The 24,976-nt window shown below is 32.0% G+C and overlaps 1 protein-coding gene across 3 annotated transcripts in view; it reads right to left on the bottom strand.

Annotated features, from left to right (window-relative positions):
- TAOK1 (TAO kinase 1) overlaps positions 1-24,976 on the bottom strand; it is a 113,300-nt gene that overhangs the window by 45,322 nt on the left and 43,002 nt on the right. For all 3 annotated transcript variants that reach the window (XR_012499558.1, XM_074343164.1, XM_074343163.1), the window contains 7 exons: positions 18,352-18,573; positions 11,144-11,215; positions 8,477-8,578; positions 6,925-6,970; positions 6,269-6,365; positions 4,154-4,267; positions 1,409-1,500 (listed from right to left, as the gene is read on the bottom strand). Coding sequence is in view for 2 of the 3 variants with exons in the window: in XM_074343164.1 (XP_074199265.1) it covers positions 1,409-1,500; positions 4,154-4,267; positions 6,269-6,365; positions 6,925-6,970; positions 8,477-8,578; positions 11,144-11,215; positions 18,352-18,483 (655 nt within the window). In the remaining variant the exon portion in view is untranslated. The remainder of the gene's footprint in view (positions 1-1,408; positions 1,501-4,153; positions 4,268-6,268; positions 6,366-6,924; positions 6,971-8,476; positions 8,579-11,143; positions 11,216-18,351; positions 18,574-24,976) is intronic.

The following is a 24,976-nucleotide window of genomic DNA, read 5'->3' as shown; positions in this document are numbered from 1 at the left end:
CTTTCTGAGCAGCAATTAGCCAATGAACACTTTCTAATCAAATAAATATTAAAATATATCAGTGATATCTAACAGAACCATTAACACAACTTCACTATCACGAAGGGGCATCATTCATGCATCCACCAGCATAAGAATGTAAAAATATACCATGAGCAGAATTTATTAACTAGCTTTTTAATATTTATACTCAAGTTTCTTAAGAAATTAACTAGGGCCTACCAAGAGGAAGAACAGAATTTAAGACACTTAAAGACATTTTCAAATGGAAGAAACATTTCACAAATCTCAAACTGAGATCAAGAAATCAGAGGAAAATGGCATTATGGTAATCTCTAAATCTTTGTTTGCTGCTGTTGTCCATGTTGTCCAACTTTAAAATAAATACAATGGTACAGAGCTTGAAGGGAACAGTTTATGTACAATTTCCAACAAAAGTAATCACATTTAAAGATAACATTATTTTGGAAAAATATTAGACTGCAAGGTAGACACAGTCTGGTTATAATAGAAATTTTTTTTTATAATGGAAATTTTAATATTCATTTACGTGTAATAATAAGCAAGCCTTTACTTTTATTTTACCTCAATTTCCCTATCTACTTGTTTTAGGAAACTACTGACAAACCCAAGTTCACAGCAATTTGTTAAAATTACACACAGATTTTACATTTAATGTGTTACTTTCAATCCTTGGTCATTTCTAGAATGGGTCAATTAAATATCCTTGGTTTAAAATAAAGTTTAATGGAATGTTCTTATAAGAAGGAAAAAGGAAAAGATACTGAGCTGGTTGGGGAAAGCTTGGGAGACCAAAAGCAAGAAGACAGCCATCATCTTCAATTACAGTGACTGTTCAATTACTGACCTAGCTCACTTACATTGGGAATGTTACCAAAATTATGATGGTCCATTGCTTAAGCACAGTTTCATTTATGGGCAACAGAAAAAAATGTGTGCATAAAATCAAACTGCTACAATATATATGAAGCCTGATATTTAATTCTTATATCTAACTCAAAAGTAGTTAGCATCCTAGGTAAAGGCAGGTAATTCATGAATGCTTTAGAGACCTTCTATAGATGGCAAATCTAGTAATCATACACATATCCTAGATGTTTAACAAATATTCATTAATATTAGACAGATACCTCAAACTTAATAACACTGTGGAAATTATTTTATACCTAATTTAACAGAGCAAATATAATATACCTAAATATATAAATATATAAATATATATATATATATATATAAAAAATTTACCATATAACCAAAGTAAAAACTTTGATAGATTTATTGCTCCCCTGAGTAACTAATGCAGAAAATAAAAAGCTGTAATTTGGTCCAGAAATTGAGGTAAAACACTGTTCAAAACTTACTACATAGTAATAAAGAACATTCTTACCTAGTTCAATGCATGTAATTCCAAGAGACCATACATCTACTTTGCCATCATACTGTCCTTCGTCCATGGCTAAAATTACTTCTGGGGCCATCCTAAAAAAATGTCATTTAAATTAAAGTGAAAAAAAAAAAAAAAGGTATGCTATTCTTTAAAAATGTTATGACCTTCTACATGGAAAATAGCTGGGAAAATTCTAGACAATACATCTGCACATAAGAATTTTTATAATGTGAAATAAATGCATTACAGGTTGTAAGATAAATATTTACCATTGCATATACAGTGTGACACTCATAATCTATCATGATTATCTAACAGCATCCTAAAGGAAGGATGCCCTAGAGCAAGGTTGTATTCTGCACCTGTTCAAGTTTACAGATTCTAATATTGTACATCCTTCAGGCTGATGATTCTCAAACATACTGGTCTCAGGATCCCATTACAAAAATCTAATTTTTGCTTAAAAGATTGAATTTTATCATTGACACTGAATACCATTCATTGTTTTCCTTGAAATGACAAACTCACTCCTTTGTTTCAGAAAATATGTTCCACAATATCCAATGCTGAATAACCACAGTCTGTCAGTCTTTTTTTCAAAAAAGAATAGTGTTCCATGATAAAAATGGCTGGGGCAGCTCACAGCTAAAACAATCACACAATTATCAACTTTATGGGTACCTTGGTTATAAAATAAAACACTAATTCATGTCTTCAACTAGAGTCTAATGTTCTTGATGGTACTTTACCTTTTACTTCATTTGTATTTGGAGTTAAACACTGTGTAACTGTTCTACGTGTCTATCTGTGTTTATATAAGTATATAAAATATTTTATATTATAATATATTATTTTATAATTATAATATAATTATGTTATAAATAATATACAATAAATATAATTAATCAATTAATAATATATTAATATGTAAATATAATTATATAATTATTACATAATATAATATTACCAACAGGCAGCAGTGTGTGTGTGTGTGTGTGTGTGTGTGTGTGCAAGTGCCCATGTTCGTGTAAAGACATATAAATATGAACTTAGTTCCTGCGTTCCAAGTATACCATATACAAATTAACAAATGCATAAACTTTCAATTCTCAATAGCACAGTGTTTCCAATGTGTTCTTTATGGTGTTGAACTAAGTTTGGGAAATCACCAAATTAAGCAAAATTAAACAATTTGTTTTTTGCTGCAAAATTTTTGAGGGCCTTTTTAATATCTAATACTCATCACTAATGTCTAAAGATCAGACACACTAAAAAATATTATTCACTCACAGAACCCTTTTTCATAGAGGGGAAAGAACTATCTAAACTAGGGTTTCACATAAGAAATTCTTGGTCATCTAGAGCAGTGGTCTTCAAATTTTTTTAATTAATTTATCTTCAATGAATTTACAAAAATTATGTATTCCCTGTACACTTTTGAGCTGATGTGTAAATTTAATAAATTCAATAGTCACAAAGGATATAATGCATAGTGTGTGTGTATATAGATACACATACACACACTGTATACTGTATATGTGCTTTAAAGAAATTTAAAACTTGGAGTTGCAGAATTAGTTCACTCAATTTATTAAAAACACTGCCATATAATCTAATTAGCAAATCCAGTCTTCATGGTCATACCAACTGTCAAATTAGAGTCACTTTCTGTCAGAGTAGTCGGAATTCATTTTTCAATGCAAATAACATGCTAATGTGTCCCCATGACAACCATCTCAGTTATGAATTGTACACTAGAAAAAAAGAAAAGAGGGAAGATAATTGGATAAAGAAAAAGCAAGGCATAAAAGGAATGGAAGAGACATAATGGGAAAAGTGAAGTCCTTGGACTTGCCAAGAGTTTGTATCCTGACTCTTCAATATTTCTGATGCTATATATTCTTAAATTGTCCTTCCGGCAGTGCTTTCAGTCTTTTATATCCCAGAGCAAAGCATCATTCTAATATTTAGGGTGGGTTAGAAGACTTTTTTATGAAGCATGAGAAGGGAGATTTGAAAGGCAGGTGGGAAAGAAGATGTAGTAGACCTAAGACACCACTCTCAGCATAGAGAGAAAGAAGACACATTTCAAAGTTGAAGATTTGGAAAATTATCCCCTTTAAACTTGTGACATTAATAACGAATGATGTATGGAAACAATTAGATGATGTCTAGAATCTGTTTCAAAATAACTGATGGGGGAGAGGAACAGAGGGAGAAGAGTGAGTGCACAGGGCAGGATTGGCCATGGGGATAATGTTGCTGGGCTAAGTGATTGGTATGGAAGGCTTCATTATACTTTTGACTAGTTTTATGTACATTTTAAATTCTCCATAATAAAAGCCAAAAACAAAATAATACAAAAACTCCAATCAACTACCAGTTTTCAGGTACTTTAAGCCTGAAGATCAATGACAAATAGTAACTATAAATCTAAAGAAAACACACAAACTTCCACTTAGCATTTCTATTTTCTCCCAACTTGAATTTTTATTGAATGCTTTCACTCTCACACCCCATATATGATGCAGATAATAAGAAGGAAAATGTAGGAGGAACAAATTAAAAAACGGGCTGTACAAGGAGCACTCCGAATCTATATTTGAAACTAACTGTAATGCTTAAAGTTAAAATGTCCAAAATAGCATTATATTTCTAGGAAAAAGATAAAACATCTTAAAAAAGGACAATCACACACTGCTTATTTTAATTATGAGGATCAAATCCAGATAGGATTATTCTTACCAATATGGCGTTCCCACGAAAGAATTGGCAGGCGATGCCATGGAAGCAGATCCAAAGTCAGCAAGTTTAACCTGGCCTGGTTCTGTCAGTAGGATATTTCCTGCTTTGATATCTCTGAGTGTAAGAAATACAGAAAATTATTTCTTTCCTTCAATAGATTGTGTAGGAAAATGGTAAAAATTTAAAAAAAGTTTGTAAGATACGGAAGGAAAAATAAAAATAATTGAGTCTTAGGATAATCTCTCATTGGGACGAGAATTAACATTTAAGTTAGAAAACAAAAAATACAGAATTCATATACAGTAACAATTTTCTAAAAGAGAAGACAAAATAGCAGTAAACACAAAAGACAAAATAAGGTAATTGGAGTGTATAGCCTATATCTGAGTTCCTGTTTATTGGTACAAATAATGGTTTAAAAATTAAATTTAAATAGTTGACCATTCCTTCATAATTGTAAGATTTCTGAGTCCCTCACTTAATGTTAAAAAAAGAAGAGTTTCATGCCCCTAGTTTAAAAAAAAGATTATTCAAATAATTTCCAAACTTTAGCATAGTTTTCCTAATTAAACAGGAAATGAAAACTGAAACATATGGATGCTGTAATATCAATGATTCCAGAAAATTATGGATATTTATATAATGGGGTTGTATGTCCAATGGGCACCATAACATACACTTAAATTTTCAAAAAACAAAACAAAAACAAAAAACTAAGTTCTCAAGCACTTTCAATTCTTACTATAGTATTTGTTGTAATGGATATAATACTAAATTAATCTATTTTCCTTCTATTTGTTTTTTAAAAATGAAGAAGTACTTTGAAATTGAGAAGACCCTGGTCCTAATTCTGAATCTTCCATTCACTTATTTCTAGTATGTGGATGGATTTCTTTTGGACATTACCATCCTATGTGCGTGTGTGACTAAGCAAAAAAATAAATAACCCATTAACTCACAACTGACTCTCCTATATAGTTTAATATGTATTGCCTGATTCACATATATATATAAAATTTTAAAATGCTAATTTTCTTCTCAAACAGGCAAAATCAATACCAGTGCTAAAAATCTATTACAGAATGGCTTAATTAAAGTTACTATTCATTATCAAGGATCAACAAAGATTAATACTTAAAAGCATAAAGAGTCTTAAGTAGCTTTTACTTATCCACATGATGGAATCAATGTAATAAATCTGGTATTATCAGTTACCAGGAAGACAGAAGATTTAAGAATTTCTAGTTCAAATCTATCTGGCTTTGTAAACTTCAGGAAATTAGTCACAAATTGGGGCATTAGTTTCTTCATCAGTAAAATTAAAAAAGTAAAACTACATAATCCTTAATATCCTTTCCACTCCCCCAATTACATGATTCTACAGTTAAATTTCTACTAGAAATCTGTAAGTGCACATACAGGCATGCCTCAGAGATATTGTGGATTCAGTTCCAGACCACCCTAATAAAGGGAGTATCGCAATAAAGCGAGCCATACAAATTTTTTGATTTCTCAGTGCATATAAAAGTTACATTTACACTATACTGTAGGCTATAAAAGTATGCAATAGCAGCATGTCTAAACAACACCTTAATTTAAAAATATTTTACTGCTAAAAAAAAATCCCTAAACAACCACAATGGTAACATCAAAGATCACTGATCTCAGATTGCCATAACAAGCAGAATGACGAGAAAGGTTGAAATATTGTGAGATTAACCAAATTGTGAAAGAAACACAAAGTTAGTAATGCTGCTGGAAAAATGGCACCAAAAGATTTGCTTGACATAGGGTTGCCACAAGCCTTCAATTTATAAAAAAACAAGGTATCTGCAAAGTTCAGTAAAGCAAAGCACAATAAAATGAGGTATGCCTGTCCTTCAGAAAGCCCAGCAGCACATGTAGACAAAGATAAAAATTATCCTCAACAAAGAGATCAAGTGTACTAGAATGTTCTTTTTAACGCGGACAATCTAAAAAATAGGGGTTTATAACATTCTGAAATGTTCTTATTTGGCTATAACCAACAAAAATTCCAGGGTTAATAAGTTCCACGGTTGATAAATGCAACAAGTCATTTGCTTGTTAACACATAATAATTCTCAAAGTGCTTACCTATGGATCATGGTATGAGAATGTAAGTAGGCTAATCCTTGGAGAGCACCATGTGTAATTGCTGCTATTTCCACTTCTTGTAATGGCTTTTTGTGAACTTAAAATAAAAAAGTTATTTGAAAATAATTATTATATAGAACATTTTTGTTTAAAAAAATACATCTTTAATGTATGGGGCAATTTTCAAGACAAGAAGACATTTGCCTCCCAAGATAATAAAACAAGTCTATTGAACTTTATAACTAGTATACAGTTGTCCCTAGCTGTTACAGTCCACAGTCAATTTTCCTCTAAGCTAACACTAAACAATTATTCGGTGATTATAAAAACAAAAGTAACAAAAGAAAAGTTCTTCCTTTATTCTCACACACCTCCCTTCTGAACAGAAGGAACAGATCAAGCTGAATGACGAATGCAGAAAAATGCTTAAGTCATAAAGAAAGAAAAATGCTTAAGTCATAAAGAAAGAAAAATCACCTTTTTAATTCTATTACATAATATTTAATAAAGCTAGTATATACTATGCTGAGAATGTAGAAAAGGTTAAAGGTTTTTATTCTTTCTGGAAAATTTGTACATTTAAGAAATCTCTTACTGAATTCTCATTTTATTTTGCTAATACTTCTTTTTTTTCCTAATAATTAAAGGAAACCTACCTTCCAGTAAATCTGAAGCAGATCCTAAACAATATTCCATTACAAGCTATATGGAAGAAAAATCATAAAAGCATTAAAATATATTATTAAAAAGATTCTATTTGAGATAAAATAAATTCACCAAGGAGATCAAGAAGACAGTTTGAAGTAAAACAAACCCTAGTCATCATTTACCTTAAAAAAATGAATATTTATGTATTTAGTAATTTGTTTAATGCACATATAAAGTTAAGCTAATAATATACCAATCTTTTATAATGCCAACATATAATCACATGTACAAGATATGTATTTCATATATAATTACCACTAAAATTATAAAGGAATACATATATTCTGTTACTACTAATCTATAGTAGCAATACTGATAATTGCCAGGGAGCAGAAAACTGTTCTCTGGAACTACATATATAAAGCTTAGGTTACAGTTTAACTGTTTCTTTTAAATCAAACACAGAGCACTTCGTATGTGCCAGCTAATACATATAAATATACATATATATATGTATGTGTGTATATATGTATATGTGTGTGTGTGTGTGTGTGTGTGTGTTTAATCTTCACAACCAGCTTAACAAGTAGGCCCTATTATTATCCTTATTTTACAAAAGGAGAAATTTGAGAGACAGAGGTAATACATTCAATGTCACTGATTTTTTTGCTAACCACAGCCTCATATTTAGGAGTACCACCACCAGCAAAATTAAACTGGATAAAATGCATCAAACATTACAAATCAAAGTTTAGTATATTAAAATGATAATTATCTCTGGCTTATTAATTATTCAAAATAAGGGATCATTCCTATTTAAAGAAAATTTAGCCTTTCTCTTAAAAGATACAGTTATTATGCCTATACCACTATAGTATTACTACTCTGTCACCTCATGGTAACAATGGGGCAAAATTAATCTGCACTTCTTGTAATAAAGTGCCTCAATTCTCTACCGTTAGTATTATTCAGCCAAAGAATCACAATCAGTTCAAATTTCACCAGGATTCATCAGGACTTCACTAAGTTCTTTGTGGTTAAATAGATTACAACATATTTATGTCAAAAAGATTTTCTAACTTCCAGGGAACTATATTCAATATCTTGTAATAACCTATAATAGAAAAGACTGTGTGTATGTATAACAGAATCACTTTACTGTACACCTGAAACTAATGTAACATTGTAAATCAACTGTACTTCAATAAAAAAAAAAAAAGGAGGAATGGGGAAAAAAAGATATGCTAATTTTCATCCTTGAGTAAGGACTGTTTCCACAATGGTTGACAAACCACTTGAAGAATGATACTACTGAAAAATGTCAGAGAACATTTTAGCAGGTACATAAAGGTCAGCTAAATCTCTGGAGTAAACTTATAAAACTTCTATTATCTCTTATTGCATAGGAGTTCTAGAAAGAGCTGCTCTTCCCCTTAGTATAAACTAACATTTCGATGTGTTTCTGCATGGCCTCACACAACCATTTGGAGACATTGTTGAAATAATAAATTCTAAATGAAAACCAACTAAAATTACAGCAAGGGGAGAGCATATACCTACCCATGCTGTGTGCTCACGTAAATAGCAGCCTTTGTATTCTATACTGTTGGGATGTTTTATTCTTTGTAGAAACTTGACTTCCTTAATAATATCCTGCCATTTCTGTAGAGAGGGGGAAAAAAAGAATACAGGAAAGAATTACAAATAACTACTTTTCCTTAGAAAGTTATGTAAGAAAAAAGTAATTACTAGATTAAGAAAGGTTACTGAGAACATACAACTTTATTGTAATATTTAGATTAAGTATTAAAGTAAAAAATTTTTTAATTATGTGCATTCAAGGTAGGTCAAATTTTAGTTTGGTAAAACTTATCATCAGTGAGTCTTACTAAAATTTTACGACCACACACCAAACATGTTGATGAAAACTATATAATATATTTGGTGATTTTTCTTCAAAAGTTTAACTTCCCTTTCTTATTTGCAGCTTTTTGATGAATAATTTACATACCATAAAGTTCATCTATTGTGTTGTGGCTTACATTTTCTACTGAACGTTGAGGTTTTGTCTGCTTTCTAAATTCAGATGAAGATTTAAATCTCTAATGCACACTTTCTAAAATAAAATGCTAGTGAATAATTAGCTATTATAAGGGAAAAGTCACAGAAAAAACAAGCAGTATGAAAACATATTTCTACATATTTTACTAAGAGCCTACCTCATTGGTACCTACCAGGAAATACAGATAAACCTCTGGCCATAAGATACTGTGCAACAACCTTAGACACTTAGGCCATGTCCTATGTTTAGTTACCCTTAAGAAGCAAGCAGAGAATTCTAAAAATACAGGTCCTTGGGTTCATACCTAGAGAGTCTAGAGACTTAACAGGTGTGGGATGGGAACTAGAAATATTTTCTGTTCTTTTTTTTTTTTTAAGATCTACCACTGACTTGGCCCATAAATCTAAAGGCAGGGGAATTAGCATAAAAAAAATTTTAGAAAATGTTCTGTACTAGAGTGTAAGATCATGTATCTCCTATGTTATTTCAATAGCCCTCAACAATATACAGTAAAATATGCTCAAAATGTTTTCTATAAAATGTACAAGATATAAAATGCTAAATTCAGAAAATGTTTTACAGCCTTTAAATTTCAAATCTGAGTATCTGGGAGGCAAAATCTCAAAACAAAAACTCTGTATTTTTCAATGTAAAAAATTTTCATGAAGGAAAAAATTCATGAAGGAGATGTGAAAAGATGATGCCCTAAATGAAACTTTCTGTTCTAAGTGTGACTAATCAAACAGACTCCAACATCGTACAAGTCTACCTATGAAAGCTAGTTCTAAAGTTGTGCTACAGAATGGCAAATAAAATAAGAGTAATCCTCCAAGAAATTGAGTTTTTTAGGTATCAAAATGATGGAAAAGTGATATAATCATAATAGTGCTACCATACTCATAGTATGATCATCACAAAAACAAGATATATCATAAAATAAAGATTCCCAAAAAAGTAGAAAATCAAAATCTTTAAAAATTAAAGACTAATCTGGCAATTTCAACTCTGGGCATATACCTAAAACTATTGAAAGCAAAGACTCAAAAAAATATATATTTGTATAACCCATGTTTATACCAGCATTATTCACAATAACCAAGGGGTAGAAGAAACCTAAGCATCATCAACAGATGAATGAATGGATAAACAAAATGTGGTGCTTCATGTACACCGCCCCCAAAGAGGAACACAAAAGGATGGAAATTCTGACACATACTGCAGCATGAACTTTGAGGACATTATGGTAAGTGTAATAAGCCAGTCACAAAAGGACAAATACTGCATGATTTCACTTACATGAGATACTTAAAGTAGTCAAATTCACAGAGACAGAAAGTAGAATAGTGATTTCCAGGGGCTGAGGGAGGAGGGAATGGGGAGTAATTGTTTAATGGGAAAAGAATTTTAGTTTTTCAAAGTGAAAAGAGTTCTGGAGGTGAATGGTGATGATGGTTGCAAAACAATGTGAATGTCTTTAATGTTACTGAACTGCATACTTAAAAATGGTTAAGATGGTAAATTCTGTAATATATATTTTTCCACAATTAAAAATAATTAAATTAAAATATTAAAGATTAACAGATCCTAGATTTTAAAAGTAGACTATTTCACAAAATAAATTTATGTACTTAAATAAAATAAATATACCGAAAAGCACTAACCACAATAGTAGTGAACTAAAATATACTCAGTGTAGTATCAATAATTTTATTTTTTGGTTTTTCAGTCTAGATATATACTGCCTATTGATTAAACTTTGTTTAAAACAGTCCTTAAACAATTTCTAAACCATTAATAAAAAATTATATCCAATATAATTTACCATTAAATGCATCTTATTCTAGTTTACTTTTTTAGAAACTGATAATATTTTTATGATAAAGATAGAGAAATATATTATACCACAGTTAAAAAAATCAAAAGCAGGGAGTACAAATTGGGAGGCTTTTGAGATGCCAGCAATATGCTATTTATAAAGCTCTAGGTGGTGCAAATTAAATGGGTAAACTGAGTTCGTAAAAGAAAATACAGAGATATACACTTAGTACTTGTAAACTTCTCTTTATGTATATTATACTTTTTTGAAAAAACTTTTTTTAACTCTCAATTAGAAATAGTATGTTTTTTTCCTAACACATCAGTAAGAATGCATATATTTCACCTACCTCAGTGGACTGCTTTCCACTATAAGACATTTTCTTGATAGCCACAACTTCATTGGTGCGCACATCTCGTGCCTAAAGAAACAAAGAAAGGACTAATGTAAAAATCAACAGATGAAATCTGGGTAACACTTTCTCTGAGAATAAAAGCATTTATAAGCTATCATGTCAACAATGACATCAAAACTGCCTTTAAAAACCATTTAGGGTTTAGCTCAAGTGATGGAGTGCATGCTTAGCATGCATGGGGTCCCGGGTTCAATCCCCAGTACCATCTCTAAAAATAAATAAATAAACCTAATCTCCCCCCAACAAAAAAATCCATTAAAAAAAATACTCAATGACTATAAACTTATCAAATTATTTAGGAGTTTGTACTTTGAAAACAAAGCTGGATTTATCTTTGAGAGATCTACTTGAGAGGAAAAACAGAAATTTGAATAGCACTATAAACAAAGAGACAAAACTAGTATATACAAGCCTATGCTAATCAACGTTGAAATCTCAATGAGATGGACAATTTCCTAGGAAGGAAAAAATTACTAAAACCGATCTAAAGAAGAAAATGTGATTAAAACAAACAATGGTGGCAGACTGAAAAGAATACCAATGAATTATCTTAAAAACACTTGAATGGAAAATAGTTTTACCAGGTGAACGTTCCAGGATATTAGAGGAAAAAAAAGGAAAGCTATCCCATTAATTTTATAAAGGCAGTATAACCCAAAAACGAAAACCTCACAAACAAAACAAAATAAAGAACTGTAATGCAGATTTACTCCTATGTTTTCTTCTAAGAGTTTTACAGTTTTAACTGTGACTTTTAGGTCTTTGATCCATTTTGAGTAATGTATTAACATTAGAGAAACTGAGTGAAAATTATAGAGGAAAACACGTTAATTGTGAAATCTTTTACAAACTAAAATTATTTTAAAATAGGAAGTTAAAATTAAGTGACTATAACTTATTAAAATCCAAACTTATTAGTAATGATAATTAAAATTAAATGACCAAATTAAAATAAGACATAATTTTTGCCTACTCATGTCTAAAAAAAGCAAAAATAAAAATGTTTAATCATCGTAAACATATCCTCCCCGCCCCCACCTCAGGATTACATATTGTGCTTACTTATGTTTTGTTAGTCTCCTCTAATCTAGAGCAATTCCACAAGCCTTCTTTGTCTTTCATGATACTGGTATTTTTGAAGAATATACAGTGGTATTTTAGAGAATGTTACTAAATTTGTGCCTGTCTGACATTTCTTCAAGATTAGATCCTGGTTATACATCCTAGCCAAAATACTACAAGAGTGATAATTGTGTTCTTCCCAAGGTATCATATCTGAAGGTACACAATGTGTCTGTTCCTCATTGGTGTTACTAATTTTCATCACCCACTCAGGGTGTTATCTGTTTTTTTCCCAATGTGTATAGTTATAGTTACTATTTCCTACTTTGTATCTAACAAATAATCTGTGGAGAGATACTTCAAAACCACATAAACACCACTCGTCAAAATTTTCCCTCAGATTTAACAAACATTGAAGATTCTAGCCCCAAATAATCTTCACTATGATGACTACAAAATGCTGATTTTTCCAAAATGTTCTTGTTCCATTTAGTAAGGAATTCAAGATCTGATTGCTAAACAGTGTCAGTGCAACTAGAATCTTGCAGCAGACAGAGCTATCACATATATGATACTTATATGATATAATTATTTTATATTAATACCAATAATGCCCATCCAATCCCACAGGGTTTTCTTCCTTACCATTCCCACTTCCATATTTCTTTTCATATTTTCATGGTTAGGATGCTGACTCCAAATAATATCAACATTACTCATTGCTCAATCCTTTAACCTAGAGCTTCAGAACTCTCATATCCATACCAGTATGAAAGAAATCTATTAAGAAGAGTTCAAGATTTGCCTATATATAGTTTCTTTCTCCCAATTAGACTGAGGATATATAGTTAAAATACTACGTACAAAAGTTACTCATATTAGCCCTATATCCCACCCCACAATGTGGCTATGTCTGAATTACACTTGGGTTCATTGTTTCTGTTTGTCTTCAAATTCAGTGACACCCTCCATACATAATGATTTAATTTTTTATATGAAATATTTATTATCCAAACAGTTATATGCAAACAAGTATCATTCCATCCTCTATCTCTTCCATTCTATTCCCACGACTATTACCACTTTATACCTTGAACTATTGGTTATATGGAGGTATGATTTGCCTAGTTTCATGAAACTACACATTTAACATCCATACATTTATTGTATATAAATTAAACTAAATAAAATCAATTAAAAATACTATCAGCATATATTGAATGACTAAAATTTGTCAGGGATTTTCTCAAAGGGGGTTCTTTTATTGGGCCCATTTCTAAGATTCTGTGTATATTTTTCCTTTACTCTATATTTCTCCACACTAGTGTATGGAGAAGAAATGTACAAGCATAAACTCAGACAAAACTGTAATAAAGAAAAAGGATTGTTTTTGAAATATGTTTTCTGGGTCCCTCTTCTCTATTTTGTGCCTAATCCAGAAATTAAATGTGAGCAACATCTAACACACATACAGCATGTGTACACAAAAAGATTCTACAAATTATATATCTAAATGTTAACAGTAGTTATCCTTGGGTAGAGAAATTATAGATGGAGTTTTTATGACATTATTTTTGACTCCAGTTTACAAATGGAGTATAAACCATAAGTTCAAATTGTTAAGAATCTGAAACACATTTTCTCTAGGGCGGTAATATTTTAAATTGTAGTTTATTCCTAAGGTGCCCATAAAAAAAAAAAAGACTAAATCCATAATGCTGACAAGATACTAAACAACTATGTAATACTTGTTGCTTAAGAGGGGGGGTAACAATTTTTATACAAAAAAGAAGTAAATGAGTGGAGTTTTTCCCTATAGATTAAGAAAAGGGTATTTAGAGATGTTTTATGGCTTGAGAATAGTATATTACTAGCTCAGTTTTAAAGTCACAATTTTTAAAATAATAAAATATATTCCTTTATGTTATTTATAAAGTGTACATTATTTTCCTGAAAAAAAAGTCAACAGAAATTAATTACATCCCCCCCTCCTTTTGGGAAAAAAGTCCCTTTCTGGTTTCTAGAGAATTTAAACATTTTTTTTACTTTGTAGTTTTAGAATCAGGGAAATGCTGCAAAAATAGTAGAGTTACCATATAACCTTCACGCAACTTTGCCTCATGTTAAAATTTTGCATAATACAGTACAACTACCAAAACTAAGAAATTAACATTGGTAAAATTATTAACCACTAAACTATAGGCTTTATTTGAATTTCACTAATTTTTCCACTAATAACCGTTTTCTGTTCTGGGATCCTACCCTCCATTTGGTTATTACGCTGCCTTTCTCTCCTCCAATCTGAGACAGTTCCTAAATCTTTCCTTGTCTTTCATAACTTTGAAACTTCTGAAGAGTACAGGTTATTTTACATAATGTTCCCCAACTTGAATCTGCCTGATATTTCCTCATAATTAGACTAAGTTTATGCATTTTTTAATAAGAATGCCACAGAAATGATGTGTCCTGCAGTGTAATGTCAGAAAAGGGATACACGATGTCAGTATTTCAGGTGATATTAACCTTTATCACTTGCTTAAGGTAGTCTCTGCCAGGTTTCTGCAGTAATTTTTCCATTTTAATTAATAAATATCTTTGGGGCTTTACTTGAGATTATACATATACACATACATATACGTATATCCTGATTCTTCTCAAACTTTAACCCACTAATTTTAGCATCTATTAGTGGATCATGGTTGAAACAATCATTTACCTTAATCCTTTTACATTTAATAAAAAGAATTTTTACTTTCTCTCTATATATGTATCTGTGTGTGTATGTATGTATGTGTGAGAGAGAAGTAGGAGTTCCTATTAATATACCTTCAATTTCAGTCCAACACACTACAGGGTTATTTCTAGCCTTCCTCATTTTCTAACTCGTAACTTCTTTCTTGGACATTAAGAAAACTGCTTCTCATTATCTACAATACATTCACATATTTATTCAAATCTGCTGTACATGTACATTAGTTTTAGAATTACCAAACCATATCCCTGTGAGAAACAAAGTAAGTAACTACAGTTCTTTTTTGTCTTTAGCCTTACAGAGTATTCAGCCAAAATACCGTTTTCAAAATAATTTAAGATTAGTTCTTTTCTTGTGTGTTTATATTATCCATTTATAGTTCAGTTATGTTCATTTGTTACAGTCTGTAGTCCATTTGGGTTTCCCCCATATAACAGCTGTTTTGTTTTTTAATGAACATTAATGAACATTTAACGAACTTATGTAAAATTCACCCACTGTGGCGTACACACTGAAGTAGTTTGCAATTTTTGGCAGTTATGAATATAACTACCGTAAATGTTAACATAGTTTTTTGTGTGAACCTGAGTTTTCATTTCTCAGGGATTAAGATCTAGGAGTGGAAATACTGGGTCATATAATTATATGTTTAACTTTATTTAAAAACTGCCAAACTGTTTTCCAGAGTGGCAAGACCATTTCTGCATGCCTATCAGCAATAAATAAGATTTCCAATTGCTCTGTATACCCACTAGCATTTGGTATTGCCTGTATTTCTTCTCACCTTTATTTTTAAGTCATTCTAATAATCATGTAGTGGCATCAAATTGTGGTCTTAATTTGTATTTCCCTAAGGATAACTGAACATTTTAAATGATCATCTGTAATTTTTTGGTGATGTGTCTGTTTAGACTCTTGCTCAGTTTTTATTTTTATTGGGTTGTTGTCTTGCTGTTGAATTTTGAGAACCCTTTATATAGCCCAGATACAAATTTTTGTCAAATATATGACTTACAAATATTTTCTGCCAGATTGTGGCTTTCCTTTTCATTCTCTTAACAGTATCTTTCAGAGAACAAAAAGAAAAAAAATAATTTTATTAAGTTCCATTTACAAACTTTGTCTTTTATGGAAAATGCTTTGTGTCACATCTATGAACTCTGCATAATCCAAGGAAGCAAATATTTTTCTCCTATATTTTATCCTAGAAGCTTTATAGTATTATGCCTTACATTTAGCACTATAATCCATTTTGCATAAATTTTTGTATAAGGTTGTGAGTCAAAGCTTATTTTTATGCATATGAATATCCAGTTGCTCTGGCACCATTTGGTGAAAAGACTTCCCTTTCTCCACTGAATGGTCTTTACACCTTTCTCAAAAATCAGTTAACTATATTGGTCCAGACTTCACAATTTTTATCTATTTATCCTTTTAACAATATCATACTATCTTGATTACTGCAAGTTTAAAGTACGTTTTTGAAATCAGATGGTGTGAGTCCTTTTATTTGTTCTTTTTCTCAAAATTGTTTTGGCTATTCTAGTTCCTTTGCCTTTCCAGAAAAACTTTAGAATATGCTTGTATCTCTTAAAAAAAAAAAAAAAAGGCTACTGTGATTTTAATTGGGATTGCACTGAATCTATACATCAATTTGGAGAGAACTAACAGCATAATAATATTTAGTCTTTCAATCCATCAACACAATATATCTTTTCACTTATTCAGGTTTTTAAAATTTTTTTTTCATCAATGTTTTATGGTTTTCAGCATACAGATCTTGTACTTTTTTTTTTTTGGTTTACATTTAAGTATTCATTTTGGGGGTAAAATAAGCAGTACTTTTAGAACAGAACAAATATCAGATGTTCACTGCTGATACATGAAATACAGCGGATTTTTGCATATTGACCTTGCATCCTACAACCATGCTAAACTCCTATAAATCCCAGGAATCATTTCGTAGACTGGAATTTTCCAAAGTAAACAGTCATGTTGTGTGTAACATGGTAAATATGTGGGTAAACTTAAAAACTATTTTTCTCTTATATTCTTAAATATACATGACTGCTTAAAGCAATTTAATGGGCAAAGGATTTGAACAGATATTTCTCCAAGAAAGATACACAAATGGTCAATAAGCATATGAAAAGATGCTCAACATTATTAGTTATTAGAGAAATGCAAATCAAAATCACAAGATACTACTTCAGACCTAGTAGTATGGTTACTATCAAAGTAAGAGACAATTAACAGGCGTTCACAAAGAATGACTGGAACACTGGTATATTGCTGGTGGGAATGGAAATGATGCACCCACTATGGTGTAGTTTGGCAGCTCCTCAAAAAGTTAAATATAGAATTACTATGTGACCCCCGTATTTTCATTCCTGGGTACATACTCAGATTTGAAAAGAGGGACTCAAACAGATACTTGTACACCAATGTTCACCATAAGCATTTATTTACAATAGCCAAAAGGTAGACACAATCTAGTGTCCAACAACAGATGAATGGATAAACAAACCATGGTATATACAAATAATGGAATATTATTCAGCTATAAAAGGGAATGTAGTACTGATATATGTGCTACAACATGAAAGACCCACCAAGTGATTATGCCATATGTTGTGCTAAATGGAATAAGCTATACATAAAAGTACAAATACTGTATGATTCCATTCATATGAAATATCTAGGCTAGGCAAAGTCACAGCAACAAAAAGTAGATTAGAGGTTACCACGGGCTGGGTAGAGAAGGAAATGAGGAGTTACTGCTAATAGATACAGAGCTTCTATTTGGAGTGATGAAAAAGTTTTGAAAATATAGTGGTAATGGTTGTACAACATTGTGAGTGTAATTAATGCCACAAATTATACACTTAAAAATGGTTAAAATAGAAAATTTGGTAATTATTTTTAGCACAAAATATACACATAAGAAAAAAAGACTGGTACATATTCTTTGGTGCCAAGTAATAATCCTAGATTTCTATAACACTAAAACTGACTCTATATGGAGCTTTACAGAAGTCAGTGTAATGCAATATTTAATTCTATAGCAATTCAAGTCATATGACTCCTAAAAACAGTGCGCTAAAACTCCTAAACAACATTAAGTCAAAGCAAAATACTATTTCTCATTTTTTCAATAATTCAAGATGCTCAATAAATAAAGCTATTTTCATATTATACACACATAACCCTATGCAAGTCACTATAAAGTGGACTACAGCCTATCTCTCTTTTTATTATTGTTTTTCATTTTGTAAGGACTGAATTTTAAGTAAATACTGGTCACTGACATTAAGCCTTTAACACTTACAAAATACACTGCTCCAAAGCTTCCATGGCCAATTTCTCTGAGATCTGTGAAGAGCTTCTCTGGATCTTCTTTGAAGAAGAGCTCTGCAATTTCAGGGTCCTTCAGGCTGCCCGCGCGGTTAGTTGATGGCATCCTGCTGGGCAATCAGCTGTCTGATTCTAATTTTATACTGCTATCCCAATCCTTGGTTCATCTGTATGAATGAAGCCACGTTGGCATAAACTAGAGAAATAAGAACAGGACAATGTCAGGAAAAGCAAAAGCTGCTAAGAAAAATTAGTATAAGATCATTTTCTGACAGTATAGACACAATTATCTCAGGCCTAGAATTTCACTGAGAAGGAAGTATGATCTACTAGTACAGCAGTTCCCAAATATGGCTCATCAACACAATCATCATGGCGCTTTAAAACAAAACAAAACAACCCTACTATACATAGGATGCAAGTATTCCTATACATATACTTTTAAAAATTAAATAAATCTTTATATCTTGGAAGGCTTATCTAATCCTTAACTAATTCTGATGTAGTGAGCCCATTCACAGAAGAGATAATAGAACACACTGACTATTAAAAAACATGCATGACAACTTAAGGTGTACCAATATTAGGTTTCTAACAACAGGAAGATTCCCATCTAGTAATGATTTTCAAGTCTAAGAAAATACACAAAGGATTTAACCCAGTAAGCTGTCTTTCTTTTCCTTTCAGATACCATATGCCAGTGTTTAATCAACTCTAATACAGACATTCCAAAGAAAAATGCAATGGGAGAAAGTTGTCTGAATTTAACTCAGACAACTGCTTATCCCATAAACCTTATTCACATTAAAATATGGCCTTTATCAAATCTGCTTCATAAGATAAGTAGACACTACAGATAACTGTAAATTCTCTAGGTTCTGCTATCAATTCATCTGTATCACATTATTCAATTTAAAAAATGGCTGTTATAATTGAGAAGCTTCAAAACCCAGGTCCTGGAATGATACTGTCTGCATATGAATCCTAGCAACACTACTTATAAGTTGTGAACTGAGTAGCCTTATTTTCCTAATTTGTAAAATGAAAATAATACCCTACCTTATATAGCAGTTGTGAAGGTTATATGAGTTAATAATTTTAAGCATAATTTCAGGCATAGTAAGCACAACATTAAATGTTAGCTATTTTAACCTGCATAAAGTCACCAGTTTAAAAAATCCTCCAAAATTGACTTCATTAGACTCTCTAGCCAATTCTCTCCCCTTTATACAACTTTAAGCTGTTTCATTTTTCGTGAAGTCAACTGAACTTTAATTTGAATTTTAATTACTGCTAGAAAACTTCCTTGTAACTACATGAAACACATTTTTTACCTCCTTAAATTAACCTTCCACTACAATAAAAACATTTAAATTGTTAATGTGTATTCCATTTCTAACATACTTTCAAAGCTGCCCCATATACTTTCATCAATTTCCCTGCTCTGCAAATTCCCTGCAAGTTTCAATTACAGTTCTTCCAATAATATGTGACCATAGGCAAGTCACTTAACTTCTCATTCCTAAAATGAGAATGAACTAAATTCCATAAAAGTATTACTATTCAATTAATTTACTTTAAAAAAAATCTTCAGTGTTACTTAAGACCTTATTTAAGAACTTTACATAATCAAGTTATAGCACTGATTGCAAGAATTATTTTACATTAATATTTTCTAAACAGTTTCATGATTTGCATCTTCTTATCTGCCTAACAAGTTCCCACTCAAAATCTTTTGAGATTTAGATCAAATGGAATAATGTCTGTAAAATTTTAACTCAAAGTAGGAAGAGACAGTCACTTTCCCCTCATGCTTTTAAACATCCAGAGCACTTACTATATTATATTGCAACTATTTATCTCTCTCTCCCAGTCTCTTTCACCTTTATATTACCTGTCTACATCCTATACCTTCCCTCCTACAATTAATATTATATAAATATTTGTTGAACTAAAATACACTTAATTCTTCTCTGTAACATCCCTAAAAATGAATTCATTTCAACAAATACTCACTTAACAAACAGTACATATGCATATGATATAGGCAAAATATTAAAGTTCATAGTAGAGAAACAGAGTGAATTGATAAGGACAGCATTCTCCAGAAAGGAAGTGAAGGAATTCAAACATCCGCTCTACCAAATTCCAAATGATAACTCAAAACTACTGCCATCACTAGAATATTAAAATAGGACAAGTAAATCTGTAATATAAAAAAAATCCAGAAACAAACCCATGTATGTGTATCTTGGAATTCAGCATACAATTAAAGGAGAAGAAATAAATGTTAAGAAAACTGAGAATCCATTTGGAAAAAATTATATCCCCATCACAAACATTACATAAACATTATTGCTAAGTAGCTTAACCAGACTTCTCAAATCAATGAGGGGGAAAAAAAAGATATTTGATAAAAATAACTGTTGTTGGGAGACACCAATAGCTATTTGGAAAAAACTAATAACTGTTTCTCAAACTAAATGATGTTTACATATGGGTCAGAAATGCAAATATTAAAAAAAAGAAACTATACAAGTACTAGTAGGAGATATGAGGAAGTTCCTCTGTAATAAAGGAATGAGAAAACTTTCCTAACTATGATCCAAATCCAACACAAAAAGAAAAAAATATATATATTTAATAATGTAAAAAGAAAACTTGGGAGGAGGAGTCATGGTAAAAGAAACTCCAAATAAAAAGAACAAATGATAAACTTGGAAAAAGATGTTTGAAACTTGTATTTACAAGGGGTTAATATTCCTAATATGTAAATAATTTCAAAAAACAAAGAAAAAAGACAATAATCTGACATTCTTACATTCCTAATACACAGCTTCTAAAAACACACAAACACACACACAAATACCACCACCACCAACAACCCAGCAAGGATACAGGTAGTTTACAGAAGGACCAAAAAAAAAAAAAAAAGGAAACAACCATTAGTATATAAAAATATGTTTAGCTTCATTCAAAGTATAAGAAATACAAATTAAAACTACATTAAGATTTTATTTTGTACCTATCAGAATGGCAAAAATTCACCATACATTGATGGTGGGGTAGGAGAGAAATATGTACTCTCATCTGTTAGTAGTGGTAATGCAAAAATAGTACAAAAGCTATGGAGAAAAATCTAGCAAAATCAAATACGTACTTTCCATTTCACACAAAAATCCCACTTTAAGGAATCCATATCATAAATACTTATACACAATATAAGAAATAATAAATGTATAAAGTGAGGAAATGGAACTCACAGTGCTGATGGGAGCATGAAATGGTACAACTATTTTGGAAAATTTTCAACAGATGCTTATCAAGTTAAACATGTACTATGATGGAGTAATTTCTTAACTAGTTATCACTTACTACAAGAAATGAAAACAGAGGCATACACAAAGATTTGTACACAGAAGCTTTATTCATAATAGCCCCAAAATGCAAATAATAAAAAAATCTATCAACAAATGAGTGTAAAATAAAATTGTGGTATATTCATACAATGAAATTCTCTTTTCAGCAATAAAAAAGAATAAACTACTGATGCATGCTGAAACCCAGATGAATATCAAAAGCATTATGCTCAGCAAAAGAAGCCAGAAGCAAAACAGTACATACTCCATGATTCTCCTGATAAATCCTCAAATAGGCAAAACTAGTATACAGTGATAGACGCATAGTTGCTTGGGGCCAGGTGGGGGAAGAAGAGGGGAACTTACAAAACGGCTCACAGGAACTTTTGGGGGTGACAGAATGTAGTAGTGAATTACTCCTGTCAAAACTCGAAATGTATTATAATGGATGCATTTTGACCACAAGCTTTCCTCTTCTCACGACAGCAAAACCACAACTGATTGCTAAACAACTATCAAAAAAAAAAAAAAAAAGACTGGAACCTAGCAAAAAAGATCTTCTTCAATTGGAAACATAAAGAGGGAACCACAGCAGGACGGTAAAAGGGGCGTGCACACAATGTAATCAGGCCCCATACCCTACTCCACCTGGTGGGCAACCCACAAGCTGAAGGATAATTAAGTTGCAGAGCCCCTCCCACAGAAGTCAGAGTACTGAGCCCCAAGTCAGGCTCTCCAGGCCAGGGTTCTGGCTTTGGGAGAAGGAGACCCCAGGACATCTCGTTTTGAAGGTCAGTGGGGCTTAACTCCAGGAGCCCCAGGGGACTGGGGAAAACAGAGACTTCATTCTCTTGGGAAGCATACACAGAATCTCGCATTCACTAGGTCCAAGGGCAGAGGCAGTGATTTCATAGGAACCTGGGCCAGACCTGCCTACTGGTTTTGGAAGGTCTTCTGGGGAGGAAGGGGACAGGTGCAGCTCATCCTGAGACACAAAAACTGGTGGCGGACATTCGTCTACATGAACTTTCCTGGAGGCTGACATCTTGATTGGATCATTTAAAACCTAGCCCCACCCAACAGCCTGTAGGCTTAAGGGCTGGGAAGTCTCAGGTCAAACAACAAACTGGGTGGGACCACAGCCCCACCCATCAGTAGACTTCCTAAGCCACAAATGCCTTTAGATACAGCCCTACCCACTAGAGGTCAAGCTTTACGCAGCAGTGGGCAGGCACTGACTCCTCCTGCCAGTAAACCTGCAAAAGCCTCTAGTCCAGCCTCGTCCACCAGGGGACAGAAATAAGAAGACAACAATCCCAAAGTCTGTGGAAGGAATCTACAAATAGGCCAGACTCTACACTGGGACCACCTGGACCATGGCCCTTGGGTGACAAGAAAGGATTGTACTACTGGGACACATGGGATGTCTCCCACAGAGGGCCGCTTCTCCAAGGTTGAGAAAAGTAACTAACTTAACTAAAAATACAAATAGAAAGATAGACAATATGAGGTGGCAGAGGAATATCTTCCAGGCCAAGGCATAAGATAAAATCCCAGAAAAGATAAGTGATGAGGAGATAGACAATTTATCAGAGAAATAGTTTAAAGTAATGATGGCAAAGATGTTCGAAGAACTCAAGAGGAGTACAGATGAACAGAGTGAAGATTTTAGCAAAGAGTTGGAAAATATAAAGAATACCCAAACAGAATTGAAGAATAAAATCACTGAAACGAGTAACACAGAGAAGGAATCAAGAATAGATTAAATGAGACAGAAGAACAGATCAGTGAGCTAGTAGACAAATTAGTGGAAATCACTACTGCAGAACAGAAAAAAGAATGAAAGGAAATGAGTTTAAGAGAACTCTGGAATAACATGATTCACACTAATATTCACATTATAGGGTTCCCATAAAGAGAGGAGAGAGAGAAAGGACCTGAGAAAAATTTTGAAGAGATAATAACAGAAAACTTCCCCAACTTGGGAAAGGAAACAGTCACCCAAGTCCAGAAGGTGCAAGGAGTTTCACACAGGATCAACCCAAAGAGGAACACACCAAGGCACTTAATATTCAAACTGACAAAACTTAAGGATAAAGAGAAAATATTAAAATCAGCAAGAGTAAAACAACAAATAACATACAAGGGAACTCCCATAAGGTTATTAGCTGATTGTTCAGCAAAAACTCTACAGGCCAGAAGGGAGTGGCAAGATATACTTAAAGTCATGAAAGGGAAAAACTTACAACCAAGAATACTCTATCCAGCAAGGCTCTCATTCAGATTTGATGGAGAAATCAAAAGCTTCACAGATAAACAAAAGTTAAAAGAATTCAGCACCACAAAACCCCCTTTACAACAAATGTTGAAGGAACTTCTCTAGTCATCAAACCGTAAGAAAAGACAACAAAAAGAAGAAAGAGAAGAAGAAGAAAAAAAAAAAGACCTACAACAGGGTCTCTCATGGTTCCATATAAATTTTGAAATTGTTCTAGTTCTGTGAGAAATGTCATGAGTATTTTGACAAGGGTTGCACTGGATCTATAGATTGCTTTGGTTAGCATGGCCATTTTGATAATGTTGATTCTTCAAATCCAAGAGCACACAAAAAAGAGAAAATTGATGCATTTTACTGTATGTATATTATACCTCAATTAAATTAACAACTTTAAAAAATTAAATGGCTTAAAATCTAAGATATAAATATGTAAATACTTACACATAGCAAATTTATAAACAAGGTATGGAAGGATGTACATTGAAATATTAATATTTTCTGATAAAGTAAATAGGTCTGTGAAGAGCATGACCTGTTAGCCTAGCTACCTATATTATCTGAATTTTTATAACAACCTACTTTAATTATTTTGAGAAATTTTATAATATGTATCAACATTCTACAAACAAGTAATACAAATGATTGGGGTGAGAAGTCAAAACTTGAAAAATAATGGATATGACTATGAGTTTTCAGATTTTGAGTTTTCAGATTTTCTTCCTTTGATCAAGCATGACCTGAGTTATAGAACTATGTTCAGAGTGCCAACAAGAAAACCCTTAAGAACAAAATCTCCGCCTGTCCAAAGGATCAGGAAAAAGGAATCCTGTATTCTGGAGACCTCTAGTAGAAATGCTGGTTTTTGTTTTTTGGTTTTTTTTTTGGTCCTTTCTTCTTTCCTCAGCCATAGAATTCCACTGCCCCAGCAACAGAAAAACCAGATGAGAAAACCAATCTCTCTC

This window comes from Camelus bactrianus, chromosome 16 (genome assembly GCF_048773025.1).
Source record: "Camelus bactrianus isolate YW-2024 breed Bactrian camel chromosome 16, ASM4877302v1, whole genome shotgun sequence".
Lineage (NCBI taxonomy): Eukaryota > Metazoa > Chordata > Mammalia > Artiodactyla > Camelidae > Camelus > Camelus bactrianus.
This window is presented reverse-complemented; position numbering and strand designations above follow the sequence as displayed.